General features: G+C 39.4%; 1 protein-coding gene across 6 annotated transcripts in view; it reads right to left on the bottom strand.

Annotated features, from left to right (window-relative positions):
- Positions 1-19,230, bottom strand: part of TMCC1 (transmembrane and coiled-coil domain family 1) — a 181,490-nt gene that overhangs the window by 6,337 nt on the left and 155,923 nt on the right. For 4 of the 6 annotated variants that reach the window (XM_054708167.1, XM_054708166.1, XM_028127698.2 and 1 more), the window contains one exon: positions 9,251-13,240. The exons of 1 other annotated variant lie outside the window; for it this stretch is intronic. In XM_054708167.1, coding sequence (XP_054564142.1) covers positions 12,926-13,240 — 315 coding nt within the window. In that variant the 3' untranslated portion in view covers positions 9,251-12,925. Of the gene's footprint in view, positions 1-9,250; positions 13,241-19,230 lie in introns of those variants that run through there. One more of the 6 variants, XR_008554504.1, reaches the window with a different exon arrangement.

Genomic DNA, 19,230 nt, shown 5'->3' with positions numbered 1-19,230 from the left:
TATTCTCTGTAGCCAAAGGTGGAAACAACCCAGATGGCCATCACTTGATGAACAGATAAACAGAAGGTGGTCTATTCATACAATTGAATGTTATTCAGCCATAGAAAGGAATGAAGTGATGATACATGCTACAAGGTGGATGAGTTTTAAAAGCACTATGCTAAGGTCACATAGTAGATGTTTCCATTTATATGAAACATCCAGAAGAGGTAAAGCCACAGAAACAGAGTCCGGAATGGTGGTTAGAGGGTGGGCTCAAGGGGAGAAACTGCTTAAGGGATATGGGGTTTTCTTTTGGGGATGAAGTTCCTTTCAAACTAGATAGAGCTAGTGGTTGCACAATATTGTGAATGTACCGAATGACATGCAATCATTCACTTTTTAAATGATTAATTTTTAAATATATATATGTGTATATACTAGTATGTGTGTGTGTGTGTGTGTGTGTGTGTGTGTGTGTGTGTGTGTGTATATATATATATATATATATATATATATATATATATATATATATGATTTCAGAGAGGAAGGGAGAGGGAGAGATAGAAACATCAATGATGAGAGAGAATCATCTATTGGCTGCCTCCTGCATGCCCCCCCACCCCCACTGGGGATCAAGCCCGCAACCCGGGCATGTGCCCCTGACTGGAATCAAACCTGGGACTCTTCAGTCCGCAGGCCGACGCTCTATCCACTGAGCCAAAACAGCTAGGCTAAAATGATTAATGTTACATGAATTTCACCTTAATAAAAAGAACATCTGACCAAGAATAAATAAATAAAATAATAAAAGTGGACAAATAATGTATGCTCTCTTGTATTTGCTGCAAAAGGATCCAGTTTGAGGGGAGTAGGGACTGGAGGGCAGGTACGGATGAAGAAAGATTGACCACATGTGGATAATTGTTGATTGGGGTTTATTATACTATTCATTCTTTGCCTATGGTTGAAAATCCCTCAGTAAAGAGTTAGATAAAAGAATGAATAAGAGCTTGCCAGGCAGACAAGTGGAGTCGGGGGAGGGGTCACTGCAAGAAGGAACAGCACATGCAAAGGGGCAGAGGAGTGAAGCGGAACCAGGCATGAAGCAAGGAGAGGGAGGGCATTAAGACTTGGGCCAACCCAGCCCGCTACTGGAAAGTCACGCTTCCCTCTTCCTTCCTTCCCTCTTTCCCCTCCTGCCTCCTTTTCTCTTTCTCGCTCTCTCTCCCTCCCTCCCTTTCTGCTTTCCTTCTTTTGCATAAAATCGTGGTTTTAAGCAGAATCATCGCAAAGCTGCTAGATCAGCAGTCACAGAGTGCAGGCACAGACCTTACTTCATGGCAGGGCCTCATTCAGAACCCATTTAATCTCACGTTGGACATAATCCTGACAAACTGGGTTATATGGAATCCTGGCCCATAGTAGATGAAAAGCAGTTTTTAGAAGGGAATTGAAAGGCTTTTTAGGTACGGCAACCACACTGGCAATAATGAAATGTGACAGCCACAGCCTGGTTTGGGAGGATATAGACAGGAAAGCTGGTGAAAAGAGATATTAGAACAAAAACACACAGTCATCAAGGAAATGCAAGTCAAAACCACAATGAGACATCATTTCACATCCACAGGGTGGGTACGAAGTCAGATAATGAAAAGTACCCGAGGATGTGGAGACTGCTGGTGGGATTATAAAAGCGCTCAGCCACTTTGGAAACAGTCTGATAGTTTCTCAAAGGTTAAACATAGTTACTATATGGCCCAGCAATTCCACTCCTAGGTAGATACCCACGAGAAATGAAACATGTTCATTCAAAAACTTGCGCATGAATGTTCACAGTAGCATTATTCCAAATAGCCAAAAAAGTGAAAACAACCCAAATATCCACCATCTGATGAATGGATAAAAATGTGGTATATCCATACAATGTCATCTTATTCGGCAACAAAAAGGAATGAAGTACTGAAACACGCTACCACATGAATGAAGCTTGAAAACACCCTAAGTAAAAGAAGCCAGGCACAAAGGATCACATACTTCATGATTCCATTTATATGAATGTCCAGAATAGGCAAGTCTACAGATAGAAAGGTTAGTGGTTTCTTAGGGCTGGGAGGGATAGAAGAGCAGCAGGGTGGCAGCTAAGGGTGCAGAGTTCCTTTTTGGGATGATGAAAATGTTCTGGAATTAGTGATGCTGGATGCACAGCTCTGTGAATATACGAAAAACCACTGAATAGGACACTTTAAATGGGCGAATTGTATGGTGTGTGAAAGCTGCCATTTTTTAAAAAAGAACAAAAAGCACAGTAGACTAGGTTGTTTTAGTGCAGGGCCAAAGAGCATCACATGCCAATCATCTGAGTCAGCATCTCCAGGCTGACAACTGGGTCATGATGATTACATTACTTTCAGCAGGAAGTGTGTCATATGTTTTTGGAAGATGCCTGTTGGAAACGAGTAAGAGAAAAGAAGAAGCTTACACCACTGCTTAAAACTGTGTGTGATTCAGGGTCTCTATTAAAAGGAGGCTATCAAGAACCGCCAGGGCAGACAGCTGCCCCCACTGAATAACACTTGTGAAGTCAACTTTTCACATTCATGAATTATACATACTCTTTCAGCTTAATTATCTAAGAAAAAGGTTCATTGATACATTAAAACATATATATATATATATATATATATAGATATACACACACAAACACACACATACACACACATACACATACACACACACACAAACACACTAGGGGCCCATTGCAGGAAGATTCCTGTAAGAACAGGGCTTCCACCCCGCTCCGCCCGCCGCCGCCGCCCACCCTGCCACCTTGCTTTCTGCTTTCTTCAGTCCTCCCTCCCTCAGTGTATGCAAATTAACCGCCATCTTTGTTGGGTTAATTTGCATACTCGCTCTGATTGGCTGTGGGCATAGTGAAGGTACTGTCAATTAGCATTTTTCTCTTTTATTAGTGTAGATATATACTGTATGTATGTATATATATACATACATATATATATACATATATATATATATATATATATATATATATATATTTGGAACCAGATAAAGGTGTTTTAAAATGAAAAAAAATCAAATTATGTGATAGAGCATTTAAAATGGACAAAAACTTGGTGACATTATGCTTGAAATTTTTACTTTTTGTGCTTGAAAAATCAATTATTAAAATTAATACTAGCTAAGATTTGGAAACAGCCTAGGTGCCCGTCAGCAGATGACTGGATCAGAAAACTGTGGTACATCTACACAATGGAATACTATGCTGCCATAAAAAGAAGGAATTCTCATCATTTGCAGCAACCTGGATGGAATTGGAGAACATTATGCTAAGTGAAATAAGCCAGTCAATGAAAGAAAAATACCACATGATCTCACTCATTTATGGATAATAAAGAACATTATAAACTGATGAACAAAAAGATAGATACAGAGACAGTAAAGCATCAAACAGACTGTCAAATTACAGGGGGAATGTTAGGGAGAGGTGGGGGAGATAAGAGATCAAACAAAGGACTTGTATGCATGCATATAAGCATAACCAATGGACGCAAAACTCTGGGGGGTGAGGGCATGTATGGATGTGGGGTGGGGGGGCAATGGTAAGATATGTACACATATAATACCTCAATAAAAAAATTAATATTTATTTTAAAGGACATGAGAAAATTTTAAGCTGCTTGCAACTACTTCTTTCAGATAACCCATGAGCCTTTAATCATTACAGTAAATGAAGAATTAAATGGGATAAAACTGATACTATATATTTTTTTGGAACACTGAAGTACCACAGATGTGTTGATGGGCTCTGTAAGAATTCTGACCAGTCGAACACAACTTGCAGATTTCATGAAGAACATATTGAGAGGAACTGGCCCAATTATCATCACTTTAATGCTTCCATTAATGTGCTATGTCACTGACATGGTACCTTGTGTTTTTTCCTTTTAGCTCATGAAGTGTTTCATACAGTGCGAGTACAGGACACCATGAGTCCACTGTTACGCAGACATTGTTACATTTACATCCTCCTCCCCTGGCTTCCTGCTCCCTCGCTCCACAAATTCCATTTTGGTCATACCTAGATCTCAGCTACGTACTCCCATTTTGTCCTGTCCTGACGCTTAATCAGCTCAGTGATTATAGCTTATGCTTCTATGAAGATTGTGAGCTGGGCATCAGGCACTGTACTAAGAATATCATTTTTGTGCTGGAAAAGAACTAAGGCGACTGACTTTACACTGAGGCCCAGAAAAAGTGATTTGCCTTCTCAAGGTCAAAGAGTCTGAAATCCACAAATCTGATTCCTTGTCCAGCCAAATGGAATAGTAGAAATAGCATGGGCCTTATGGTAAACTCAGCTGGATGCAAAAGCTGACTTTGCCATTTACTTAGTGGAATGGCTTATCCACAGGATGAAATCCAAGCACCTACCTGAGCTTCTGTTTTCATCTGCAACATGGAATTTATGGCACCTCCTCTTCAGAGGAGTTGTAAGAGTTAGAAGTGAAACAAGTGGCACTGTGTCTGGCACTGAATAAGTATTTAATAAACAACATTTTTAAATTCCGCTTTTTAACAAGCTCCTTTGAAGTGCCAGGCACCATTCCAGGCACTAAGGACATAGCCATGAACACAATGTCCTTGTGGTTAAGAAAGCTCCAGTAAAATCCATCGTTAGCCAATTGTATGGGAGTCCATTTGCAAGTTTGTTCTCAATGGCTGTGGTGTTCTCTTTTGTTGTTTCTATTGTCAGGGTATATTTGACCTATACTGATTTTTTTGGTTTCCCAAATCAACTCAAGAGCCAGGGCTGGCCAGGGACAGTTCAAATTTTGGCTACTGGGCCCTTTTCCTCAGGTAAGAATGGGAAACATGTTATATTCTAAAGAGATCAAGATGAGCGAGACAAATACCTGTCTTCAAGGAATTATCAGTCTATTATTAATATTAATAGCCCAGCCGGTGTTGCTCAGTAGTTGAGCGTCGACCCATAAACCAAGAGGTCACTGGTTTGATTCCATCAGGGCACATGCCTGGGTTGGGGGCTCAATCCCCAGTGCAGGGTGCAGGAGGCAGCCGATCAATGTTTCTCTCTCATCTATGTTTCCATCTCTTTATCCCTCTCTCTCTAAAATCAATAAGAACATCTTTAAAAAATAATATTAATAATGGAGACTATTTGTGAAACGCTTACTCTACGTCAGTTGGTGGGCAAGGCACTGTATAATTATTTCACTTAATTCTCAGAATCTTCTCTTTAAGGTATAGTGGTTATCATTTATTTCCATCATAGTTTGCTGTACATTTAATAGGAGTCTCCATAACTGCTGAAATGAAGTCTTCTAAAAGAATATTATTTTGGACAATTTAAGCATTAAGGCAGAAACCTGAATAAATTTTGTCAAATCCTTTTGCTCTAGCATTTAAGAATTAAAAAATTTTTAAATGTTTTTATTTATTTATTTTTTTTAGAGAGAGGAGAGGAGAGATAGAAACGTCAATGAGAGAGAAACGTTGATCAGCTGCCTCCTGCACACCTTCCCACTGGGGGGTTGAGCCTGAGACCGCAACCGGAGCAAGACTGGGAGTCCAACCGGTGATCTCTTGGTGCATGGGGCGATGCTCAATCCACTAGCCACACTGAGGGTGGTGGAGGGGGTCGAATTTAAGAACTTTAATGCCAAAGGTGACAGGAATTGTTTTTGTAACAAGAATTGAACTCTGAGCTTCCTATACCCTCACTTCCTAGATATCAAATAAAATTTTCCACTCCCCCCCATTATAGGATCAAAAGGCAAAAGATCAAATACCTTGGACAGCATTTCTCAACCAGCCAATTGACTTAATGACACGAAAAAGGCTACAGGTTCCTTTAGAAAGTATTATAATTACCTTTAAACACAAGGCTGGGTCATTACACCTCCCAACAGCTTTAATGGCTTCTCTTGCAACCATAGGGCAAACCTTAGCATGGCTTTCAAGATTTCTTAAAACCTTCCCTACCACTTGAACTTTGTTATTGATTCACACTTTCTTCCAAGGCAGCCTACTAGCCATCCAAGGCTCACATCCATTGCTTGAACTACTCATCTTGGCCTTTTTCACTTCTGTGAGTTTTGCTAATATTGTTCCTTCAATGTGGAATGCCCTCCTCATTCATCTCCACTCATCAAAAACCCATCATCTCTCAGCCCAGATACCACTCCCTCCTCCATCCAGCCTTTCCCAATTGCCCTCTCAAAATTGCTTCCTCCTCCTCACTCCCACACATGGCTTCTGACTCTATTACAACATGTATCTCCTTCTGCCACATTCCTTTCCCCTTGATTTAGCATATCCCCACAGCGCAGTCTTATACACAGAATGGCTCTCAATCGCTGTTGGATGAATGAAGGGCTGAACTGAATAGGCTATCCCAGTTGCTGCAAGCACACTTCCCACTTGTGCCCTCTGGCATCAGGACATCCATTTGACCACCAAGCCCAGAAATCCAGGGCTGTAAGAAACTTGGCCCAGAGCCTCTTCTAAAACAATCCTAAAGAAAAAGATGGCCTATTATAGCCTGACATTAGGAACACTATCCACCTTATTTTTTTTTTACCTCTCCTCATTGGACTTATTTTCTTTAAGTTTTTACTTTCTGAAATAATATATATATATATATATATAATTTCAGAAAGGACGGGAGAGGGAACGATAGAAATATCAATGATGAGAATCATTGATCGATTGCCTCCTGCACGCCACCCACTGGGGATCCAGCCCACAACCTGGGCACGTGCCCTTGACCTGAAATTGAACCTGGGACCCTTCAGGCGGATGCTCTATCCACTGAGTCAAACCAGCTCGGCTAAGTTTTTATATTTTTAATTAAAAAATACACAAATACATTCATATTAAGAGATCCATATTTTACAAGAGTCAAGCATCAAAGTCCCACCATTACTCCCTTTCCCAGAAGTAACTATTTGGGGACAGTTTTCTATGCAGTTATGTTTCTATATATTTACATACACAAACAAAAATATTTTATTTTTAAAAAAAATATATTTTATTGATTTTTTTACAGAGAGGAAGGGAGAGGGATAGAGAGTTAGAAACATCGATGAGAGAATCATTGATCAGCTGCCTCCTGCACACCTCCTACTGGGGATGTGCCTGCAACCAAGGTACATGCCCTTGTCTGGAATAGAATCTGGGACCTTTCAGTCCGCAGGCCGATGCTCTATCCCAGGCGTCCTCAAACTATGGCCCACGGGCCACATGCAGGTGTTTTTGCCGTTTTGTTTTTTTACTTCAAAATAAGGTATGTGCAGTGTACATAGGAATTTGTTCATAGTTTTTTTAAAACTATAGTCCAGCCCTCCAACGGTCTGAGGGACAGTGATCTGGCCCCCTGTTTAAAAAGTTTGAGGACCCCTGCTCTATCCACTGAGCCAAATCGGTTAGGGCCAAAAATATCTTAAATGTAAATAGGAGACGATTCCACAACTGGCTGCACGCCCCCCTCCCCCCCTCCTCCCCCCCCTCCCCCCGGAATTTAATGCACTGATTTTCACACAAGGCTGAACATTTTCTTTTGAATGCTTATTGGAAATTCATTTCTTTTTTTGTGAACTATTTTGTCATAACCTTTGTCTATTTTCTATCGAGTTGACTTTTCTTCTTGGTTTGTATTAACTCTTATACTGACACGCTGTGGACACCCATCTTTTGTTACATATCCTGCATAGATCTATTTCCCATCACATTCATTTTCCATTTCCTACCAGTGTAACTTTGAGCAAGCCACTTAACTCATGCTTCACTGTCTTTAGCTCCACGAGGACATTGCTTATGGGAGATTGTGGGGGGAATTAAGTGAGAACTACATGTCAAGTACCAAGCATTATGCCTGGCATTCAGTAAGTACTTATCAAATGTAGCTACTCTACCTAGACTTAGTCCATAGCGTTTAAAAGTAACACATTTGAATCCTTTAGGTGAGTCACACATTTTCTAGTTGGCCATACTGTCCTCTACCTCCCCAAACTGTTTGCTACATGGCAACTTCTCAGATTTATGCTACCAGCCTTCCATTCTCCAAAGTTTTTAGTGAATGAAAATAAAGCAGGCTTTGAAATTGCATATCACCTATAATCAGAGCTGCTCTTTGTGCCCATTATGCACTGTACAACACTAAGATGTATCCTTCGTAGTGTAACTTACTTATCGAGCCCCTTGGGATTGGGCAATGCACAACCTGCATTCTGTTTCTAGAAGCTTAAGGAAGGGCATTCTCACAACAATTTTAAAAACTTTCTCAAGAGATCTCTCTTATTTTCACAACATCTACTAGGTAGGATCAAGATGGGTGTGATGTTTCTAGTTCATAGATGTGGTAGGAGGAACAGAGCTACTAAACCAGAAGTGTGGCCCCAAATATCCTGAAATGCAGATTACTTTACCCTGTCAAAGGCAAGATTAAGCTTCTGGATTTCCAGAGGCTTCCCATAGATCAAAAGCTGTAATAGAAATTTACTACCTCAGCCCGAGCCGGTTTGACTCAGTGGATAGCGCATTGGCCCGGTGACTGAAGGGGCCCAGTTTGATTCCAGTGAAGGGCGTATGTATATCAGTTGCAGGCTTGATCCCCGGCCCTGGTCAGGGTGCGTGTGGGAGGCAACCAATCGATGCGTCTCACATCAATGTTTCTCTCTCTCTGTCTCTCCCTTCCACTCTCTCTAAAAATCAATGAAAAAATATCCTCGGGTGAGGATTAACAAAAAATAAAGAAATTACTACCTCTACAACAAAACCCTCAATGGAATTAGGCTAGATAAACCCCTTACATGTATATGGAACTCTAAATGTTAAATATTTACCAAGTATGTTTATACACCCATCATAACATTTGTTTATTAACGATGGACAGGGATTATCATACCCACTGTGGAATCTTCAGATGCTGAATTGGGGAGTATCGCCTCTAAAGAACTCCCTCCAAAGGTCTAAAAGGCAGTCTTATCAGTCTAAAGGAATTGTGGCAAAGTGCCACACTGGAAGTGATGTATATAAAATCCAGGGAGACAGTGATAGCCACTCAGCTATCAGTTACAGTTTCAAGATACTGGCTAAACATATACTCGCACATGCTCGCACTCACACAACACATACACACAGTGTCTAATGCACAAACTAGTGGAAAGTTTTCAGACTGACAAACTTGTCACTGGAAACGGAATATGCAAAAATAAAGAGCAAAACAAACCCAAGTCCAACCACCTCGTTAATAGCTGAGGTCTTTATTTCAATTTGTATATACAGTAAAAGTGCTGCTGAGAATCTGCAGCAACCAGACAAAACATAAATGTAATTCTCTCTCAACAATTAGCAGCTTAAGATCTATCAACTACAGTGTTAACGTTCACACGTTCACAAGTGTCATTTCTTTACTTTTCAATTCGTGCGAGTTTTTATTCTTACACACTTTGATAAAACACACTTACAGTCTAGTAGTCAGTCCTACTGGGGATATCACTTAGCATACATAACACACAGATTGAAATGTTAACTCTTAGAGCCACATTCAAAATCCCCAGTCTCATTTAGGGGTGGGAACCATAATTTTGCCTTTGTGAATTTGTTGACTATAATATTTGGTTTTGTTTTGGATGCATATTTTCCAAAGCTGAAAGGCAGCTCTGTACTGGAACTCTCTCGGAATTCAGCATTTCATCTGACTGTACCTCAAAGGAATATGAAATTAGAAACAAAACCAAAGGCAGTGAAAGACACATGAAAATATGCTCATTATTAGGACATGACTAGCAAGGAAGGCTTAATCTCAGTATTTTCCTTGGTATCAGATTTTTACGTCATTTGGGTGGAGGGGGTACAAGGGAGAGAAAGGGTCCCAGTCAATGTGAAGTGTAAAATTTAACCTACTTTTGCTTAAGAAGCCACTGGAATAGAAAGCCTCCCTTGCTAGGATGCACTGAGTATATACCAAGGAATTGAAATTGGAGCAGACAGACATGTCCTTCAATTATCATAAAAAATGTAAAATATTAGTCATTCTATAACCTGAACATAGTCACCCAGGCTACCACAGCCAGCCTCAGGCACCACCACTAACAAGTAATCCAGGAATGCTTCATTTCAAAGGGAATGCATGTAGTCTTTAAAAGAGAAGAAGCATTAAAATGATGGGAATTTTCCACCTACAGAACAATTGTTAAATCATTAGAGCAAGGTTATAGAAGAGCTTTGAACAGACAAGAGAATCCAAGAACAGTCACAATGCAAAGAAACTCAAAGGTAACAGGTATGGGCAGCAGAAAATGGAGAAAGGCATCAAACCATATTCATAGTTACAAATAGCATTAAATGCAGACAACTGTTGGGCCTGCTGAACAATCAAGAAACAAGAGAGCTAGAAGGGCCATTACTGTGCCTGACCCAGCCTGAAGGTCCTTCCTAGGACAGTTTGAGAGAGGAGAGTGGAAAGTTAGCACAGGCATGTTTGGCTGGGAGATCAGGGGGCTTTCCAGAGGTAAAAACATTCCTTTGCTAGAAACCATCCCAAGGCATAAGGAATAATTTAAATTCATCTATCACAGTGACTTCCAGTGCCCGCAAAACTTAGTAGCCTTTACACAGTTTAGGGGACGCAAAGGTTCCATCTTAGAAAAACTGGAGAACTGTGGCTCTCTATTCTGAGCCTTAAGCTAAAACAGAAAGAACAAACTGTGCTAGTTCAACAAGGTCATGGTATCCTTTGGCACTCCGGTCTAAAATCACTGCAATATTTTTAGACAAAGTTAACATTTTCAATACATAGGCTTGGGAACAATTTGTTTTTGGCCTGAACATGAATTGGTTCCAATTATTTTTTAAAAGAAAAGTCTCCCTTGTGATTAAAAAAAATCCACCCTGGTCCCTGCTCTGGGCACTAATTTTGAGAGGTCAACAAAGCTAACAGGTATGCTACAATCATCTGGGGATAGAATGAAGACTGGGATACCTGAGTTAAAATATCAAAATGATTATGGTAACAACATGCTGACTCTGAGAAGGCCAGCCTGCCAAAGCCACCAGAGGCTGGAGCTGTCATGTAAACCATGCTGTCAGACAGACAAGGCAATGCTAATCTAGTTTCAAAGGAATTTCCCGGGATAGAGGGAAACAGGCAAAGCATGTTCTCTTTTTGGGGCACATCATGTGCCCCTTGCTCATTACTTGGTTGCACAGAGCTGAGGCTAAGAGGTGACTTAATGCTACAAATACACCTTCTAGATAAGCTCTAAAAGCCCAAGTTCCACCAAGATGGTGGAACTAGTTATAGAAAGGGGAAGAAGTCTCAGTCCATTTTTCTAAACTGTCTATAAAAGTCCACTGAGCATAATTATGTTAATGTCAGTCTATATGAATAGAAAGCTGACAACACTTTACACCCCAAACTTGGGTCCTTCTAACCTGATATCTCCTTCTCTGCTCTTTAGGGAGAATCGCCATCAGTCAGTTCTCTCAGGCAGACAAAATAAAGCTTTGAAATTAAGGATGCAGGGGCCAAAATGCAGACAGAAGATTCATAATCACTTTGGTTTCAGTAATTAGGAGGTGTTAACAAATAAATTAAGAAAACACAAGGAATTATTTATGACTCTCTTAGTCTCATTTTTTCCTAAAGACAGCTCAGCCCAAACTCACTGAGTGAACATTCTCTTGGGGCAAAAAAATCTCTATCCTATCATGCTGGTTTGTGGAAACAACTTCTCCCTGCACACCCCTTTCCTCTCCAACCAAGCCAAGCCCATGAAGTGGTGGTGGTGGTGGTGGGGCAGCAAATAGCAAAAAGCAGCAGCAGCAGCCAGACAAGGGAGTTTAAGCTGCATCACAAAACAAGGGCATCAGAGGGCAGCATTTATAGCAAGTCTTCCTTTACTCAAACTGTTTCAAGACAAGAGGGAGCAGCACTCTTAAATATCCACACATTTCTTCATTTAAAAACATCACTTCTTTATTTCAAAGGAAAAGTAAAAGACCCTCCCAACCCTTTCAAAAAACAAAACAAAAAAACACAAACCACCCAATAATATTAACAATAAAAAATCCTATTAGAAACCATAAGGAAGCACTGAGAGTTTGAGTATTACATTCTTCAAGTATGCTGTTCGGATTTATTTTTTTTAAATTGATGACTATACACATGTTTTTAAAAAAAACCTTAAAAGTGCGGCCATGGGATTTTGCTTAAAATTAAGTATTTGGAGGGCTACTTCAAAATACTGTAGTAGGACTATGCAGTGATCCTGTGGGGCATGATGCTCTCACACTTGTATCCTAGCAAAGGTTAAGGGACCAGGTTCAAAAGCAATCATACTTTCAGCATTAGCACGAGTGGCCAACTTGGGTGAGAAAGCCAGGGAGATCCATGTGTTCTTCCACGGACAAGGAAAATCCGCCCTGAATCCAAAAATTCAGACATGGAATGTGGTAGGATTTCACAGTAAAGTTAGTCTGGGAGGGGAGAGGTGGTGAGCCCAGACAAGGCAGGGTGTTAGGTTTAATTGGTTTCCCTAATCAGGTTTTCGCATCTTTTTAGTGGGTTTTAGTGCAGTTTTTCAAGCCACATTTTAGATGCCCTTCAGTGTGCTCCAGATTGTTGGTTCATGTTAAAGGACTGTTTAAGATTTGCATCCCAAGGAAAATCATGCTACATAAAAATGATCCAAGAATTTTGCCCAAAAAACTTCTTGGATAAAATCTAAAAAATACTATTGCAATTGCGTCTCTTGAAGAAAAAAACATTATTCTAAATGTAAACAGATTCACTCAACTCTTTTGTTGTTGTAGAAAACTTCAGAGTAGGTAAGTTGCTGTCTAATTCTTTGCTGCATGCACTCGCCAGAGGGTAAGGGAGCACTGCCTTCTTTTGCCAGCATCATCTGGGGGATGAAAAGAACCGTTCCACATAGCTGAAGAGGGCATCCCAGTGCTTCCAGAGAAAGGCAATGAAAACCACAAGAAATAAAGTGCTGAACGTCCTGTTGCGAGTCTTCATAAGAGGAACCACGCAGTTGGCTACTGTGGAGACAAAGACCAAAAGAACTGCCATGACAGCCAGAAGAATGTTGATGAGTTTGCCCAGAAGGTTCCGGGCAGTGGCATTCTCCAGCCCTTCCAGCTGCACCACCTGCTGCTGCTGCTGCTGCAGCTCCATCTTGGAGATGCGGGTCTGGCACGCCTCCAGGGCCTCCTGTGGGCCAGAACAGGGAATAATTAAGTCTTTTGCTCACAAGTAATCTGAGTAGCTGATTTGCCCCTGGGGCAAGCCAGATGCATCTTGAGCTATGCCAATGATTTTAAATATACTACAGTGACCACAGCATCATAGTGAAAAGAAGACTTCTTTGTTTCTCCCCTTAAATTTACAAATCAGACTAACATAATTCAAAAAACGATCCCCTGCTCAACATACAAACATGCCTAAAAGATCAACGCATCAGAACAGCTGAAGAACCCTGCAAAGAAGGCTAAGACCCGGGCAACCCAGAGGTGATTACAACTGTTGCTGGCAGTTGGGTGGAGCTATAAGATCATGAACTTGCCTCCCTTGTACTACCCAATCCAAAAGAGCCAGATAGAGAAAATTGAGATATCTTAAACAGTACAGCAGGGCTGCAAAATCATGAACGTGTCCCTGCCCCCATCCTGGCAGAGCCTAGTAGAGAGACCTCCAAAAACACAGTGGGGCCAGTGACCACTCGTAAAAAGAATGTAGCTCTGGCCCTGGCCGGGTGGTTCAGTTGGTTGGAGTGTTGTCCCGTACATCAAAAGATTGGGGGTTCGATTCCTGGTCAGTGCATATATCTAGGTTGCAGGTTCAGTCCCCAGTAGGGGCATGTATGGGAGGCAATGGATTAATGTTTCTCACATCAATGCTTCTTTCTCTAAAAGTCAATAAAAACTTTTTTTCTTTTTTTAAAGATTGCTCAATGAGGTAACAAGAGAAGTCAGAAAGGTGGGTAAAAGAGCTCAGGTAAAAAATGAATGAACAAAAGGAGTACTTTATCAAAGAGACTGGAACTATAAAAAAGGGGGCCAAATAAAATTCTGAAGCTAAATGAGATGAGAAATGCATCAGAGAGCATGGGAAACAGAGCAGACTAGATGGAAGCGAGAATTAGTGAGGTCAAAGAAAGAAACAACCCAGAAGACAGAGAACTAAGAATTTTTTTAAAAAAAGAAACAACTCTTTGAGAATTATCTGACTCCATTAGAAAGAGCAACATAAGAATAACAGGTATATCAGTAGGAAAAAAGAGAAAAAAGGGAACAGAGAGCCTATTCAAACAAATAATGAGAACTTCCCAAATAAAAAGTTAAACAAGGAAATATCGACCTTAAATTACATTAGTGCTCTGGCCAGTTGCTCAGTGGTTAGAGCGCTGGCCCAAGGACTGAACCAAGGGGTCACAGGATCGATTCCTGGGCAAAGACATGTGACTAAGTTGCAGGTTTTCAGCACCTGTAGGGACAGGTGTGGAGGCAACCAATTGATGTGTCTCACATGGATTTTTTTTTTTCTTTCTCTCTCCCCCTCCTTCCTCCCTACCACTCTCTCTAGAAACCAATGGCAAAAATATCCTGTGGGGGAGGATTAAAAAAAAAGGACACATTAGAGCAAAGGACAAATCTGATATTTATTGAACTTTCCATACCCAAATGACAAGAATATACATTCTTTTCAAGTGCACACGAAACATTCTCAAGGATAGACCATGTTGTAGCACAAAACCAGTCTCAATAAATTTGAGAAGACAGAAATCATACCAAAGCATATTATCTGATCAACATGGTATAAAACTATAAGAAGAAAGCTGACAAAAACATGAATATGTGAAGATAGAACAACATGCTGCTGAACAACTATTGGGTCAAAGAAGAAATAAATAAAACAAAAGATCAAAAGATACAGAGAGACAAATAAAAATACGACATACCAAAATTTTGGGGATGCAACAAAAATGGTACGAAAAGGTTTACAGCATTACAGGCCTATCTCAAGAAATAAGAAAAATCTCAAATAAACCACTTAACATTATACCTTAAAGAACTATAAAAAGTACAAAGAAATCCCAAAGTCAATAGAAGAAAGTAATAAAAATTAGAGTGGGAATAAATGAAATAGAGAACAAAAGGATAATAGAAAAAATAATGAAGCAAAGAGCTGGTTCTTTGAAAAGAAATAACACTGACAAAACTCTGGCTAGACTTGCTAAGGAAAAAAGAGAAAAGACTCAAATAAAATAAAAAATGAAAGAGAAATTACAATGGACACCACAGAAATACAAAGAATTATGCAAGAATACCATGAAAGGCTTTATGCCACCAAATTTGATAACCTCGAATAAATAGACAAATTCTTAGAAATACATAACCTTCCTAGACCGAGACATGAAAAATTAGAAAACCTAAATAGTCCGATCACTTGTAAGGAAATTGAAACTGTCATAAAAAAAACTCTCAAAAAACCCCCACAAAAGTCCAAGACCAGATGGCTTCACTGGTGAATTCCACCAAACATTCAAAGAAGGTTTAATACCTATCATTCTCATGCTCTTCCAAAAAAACTGAAAGGAAGTAATACTTCCTAACTAATTTTACAAGGCTAACATTATTCTGATACCAAAACCTGGTAAGAACAACAGAAAAAAGAAAGTTATAGGCCAATATCTTTGATGGACATAGATGCAAAAATCCTAAACAAAATATTGGCAAATTGAATACAAGGGTACGTTAAAAAGATAAAACATCATCATCAAGTGGGGTTCATTCCAGGGATGCAAGGATGGTTCAATGCAAATTGGTCAATGCACCCCATTAACAAATAAAAGATAAAAATCATGTAATCATATCAATAGATGTAGAAAAAGCATCTGATAAGATACAACATCCACTTATGATAAAACACTTAATACAATTGGTATAGAAGAAAAGTACCTTAACACAATAAAGGCCATATATAACAAACCCTCACCTAACATCATACTAAATGGTAAAAAAAACGTTTCCTCTAAGATCAAGAACAAGACAAGGATGCCCATTCTCACCAATGCTATTCAATATAGTACTGGAAGTCTTGGCCAGAGCAATTAGGCAAGAGAAAAAAGAACAGGCATCTAAATTTGGAATGAAGAAGTAAAACTGTCATTATTTGCAGATGACATGATTCCTATATAGAAAATCCTAAAGACTCCATGAAAAAACTATTAGAAACAATAAATACAGTAAAGTTACAGGATACAAAATCAACGTACAAAAAATCTGCTGCACTCCTATATTCTAACAAAGTATCAGAAAGAGAAATGAAGAAAAAAATTTCATTTACAATTGCAACAAAAAGGATAAAATACTTAGGAATAAACTTAACAAAAGAAGTGAAGGACTTGTACATTGGAAACTACAACACAGTGTTGCAATATACACTGAGTGGCCAGATTATTATGATCTCTGAACGCATAATAATCTGGCCACTCAGTGTATATCCTATATAATAAAAGGCTAATATGCAAATTGTCCCCTCAACCAGGAGTTCGACCAGCAGGCAGGCCGGACCCCACCCATGCACGAGTTCATGCACCAGGCCTCTAATATATATATATTTTAGATTATTATGATCTCAAAATGCATAATAATCTGGCCACTCAATACACACATACATACACACACATATATCAGAATGCATAGCCACTCAGTGTATAGGTTTAATAATAATCTGGCCACTCAGTGTATAGGTTTAATGCAACTCCTATCAAAATCCCAGTGGCATTTCTCTTAGAAATAGAATTTTTAAAACCCTCAAATTTGTATGGAACCACAAAAGATCCCAAATAACCAAAGCAATCCTGGAAAAAAAGAACAAAGCTATAGGTATCACACTCCCTGGCTTCAAATTATACTACAAAACTATAGTAATCAAAACAATAAGGTATTGGCAGAGAAAGGACAAATGGAACAGAACTGAGAGCCTAGAGATAAACCCACACATATATGGGCACCTACTTTTCAAAGGAGCCAAAAACATATAATGGAGAAAGGAAAGTCTTTAATAAATAGTGTTGGGGAAACTGAAAAGAGTGAAACTAGACTATCTGACACCACACACAAAAATGAACTCAAAGTAGTTTAAAGGCTTGAATATAAAACTGGAAACAATAAGATAGATAGAAGAAAACATAGTCACCAAACTTCAGGACCTTCATTTCAGGGGGGTATTTGTGACACCAAAGGCAAGGGAAGTAAAAGCCAAAGTATAGGACTACATCAAACCAAAAGCTTCTGCACAGCAAAAGGAATAATTAACAAAACAAAAAGGCAACCAACCAAATTCTAGAAGGTATTTGCAAATGTTAACTACCTGAAGGGGATAAAATCCAAAATATACAAAGAACAACTCAACAAGAAAAAAACCCCAAACAATCCAATTAAAAAGTGGGCAGAGGACCTGAATAGACATTTTCCAAGGAAGACATACAGATGACCAACAAATATATAAAAAAATGCTCAACATCACTAGCTGTAAGGAAAATGCAAACCAAAACTACAATGAGGTAGTCGGAATGGCTATTATCAATAAAACAAGAAATAAATGTTGCACAGGATGTGGAGTAAAGAGAATTCTCACATACTGCTGGTAGAAATATAAACTGGTGTAGCCACTATGGAATACAGCATGGAGGTTCCTCAAAAAATTAATGATTAGCCCTAACCGGTTTGGCTCAGTGGATAAAGCGTTGGCCTGCGGACTGAAGGGTCCCAGGTTTGATTCCGGTCAAGGGCATGTACCTTGGTTGCGGGCACATCCCCAGTGGGGAGTGTGCAGGAGGCAGCTGATCAATGTTTCTCTCTCATCGATGTTTCTAACACTCTATCCTTCTCCCTTCCTCTCTGTAAAAAATCAATATATTATATTAAAAAAATTAAGGATTAGAGCTACCATATGACCCAGCAATCCCTCTTCTGGTTATCTACCTGAAAATTCTGAAAACATTTATTTGTAAAGATATATAGATACCTATGTTCACTGCAGCATTACTTACAAGAGCCAAGGCATGCAAACAACACAAGTATCTGATAGATGGTTGAATAAAGAAGATGTGGTATATACATATACACACAATGGAATACTAATACTCAGTCATAAAAAGATGAAATATTGCCCTAGCCGGTTTGGCTCAGTGGATAGAGCATCGGCCTTCGGACTGAAGGGTCGCGGGTTCAAATCCTGTCAAGGGCATGTACTTCGGTTGCAGGCTCGAGCCGCAGGCCCTGGTCAAGGTACGTGCAGGAGGCAACCAATCCATGTATCTCTCTCACAATGTTTCTTGCTCTCTGACTCTCCCTCTCCCACTCTCTAAAAACCAATAAAAAAATATCTTTGGGTGAGAATTAATAGACAAATGATGAAATATTGCCATTTATGACAAGATGGATGGATTTTGAAAGTCTTATGCTAATTAAAATAAGTCAGAAAGAAAACAACAAGAAACCATATCATTTCATTTATATGTGGGATATAAAACAAAAAGCAAACAAACAAAAAGCAAAACAAAACAAATAAACCCATAGATACAGACAACAAAATGGTGGTTACCAGAGAAGAAGCGGGTAGGGGGAGGACAAAGAGGGTAAAGGGGGTTAAATACAAGGTGACAAAAGGAGTCTAGACTATTATTCACCTAAACTGTCCTCCATTGCACTCCTGTGGGATGGCTCACAAGAAGCAGTGGATACAATTAGATTTGGTTAAACATTTTATGGACAAGATCTCAAATATATAATGTTTCTTTTTTTTATAATTTTGTTTCTTTTTCATTTAAAAATTATTAATTTAAGTTGCACAAGACACACCTACTTGTTCACCATAAAAAAATTCAAATAGGACACATACTTTCTCTTGATATTTTCCTCAATTCCAGCCCCTGCTCTTGAAGTAAATACTGCAGTTTGGTTTGTTTTCATCCTTTCACCTATGTTTTAAGTGTATACAAATATGTGCCTAGGGAAATGTATGGAATTATTTTTTTATTTTCTATCATAATATAGGACTGTCCACACTTGCCTCTTTCTCTCAACAATGAGTCTTGGCGATCTCTCCATATCAACACGTAGAAATCCACCTCATTCTTTTTAACTGATGCAGGTAATTTTATAGTATAAATATGTCAGCCAGTTCCGTATTGG

This window comes from Eptesicus fuscus, chromosome 18 (genome assembly GCF_027574615.1).
Source record: "Eptesicus fuscus isolate TK198812 chromosome 18, DD_ASM_mEF_20220401, whole genome shotgun sequence".
Lineage (NCBI taxonomy): Eukaryota > Metazoa > Chordata > Mammalia > Chiroptera > Vespertilionidae > Eptesicus > Eptesicus fuscus.
This window is presented reverse-complemented; position numbering and strand designations above follow the sequence as displayed.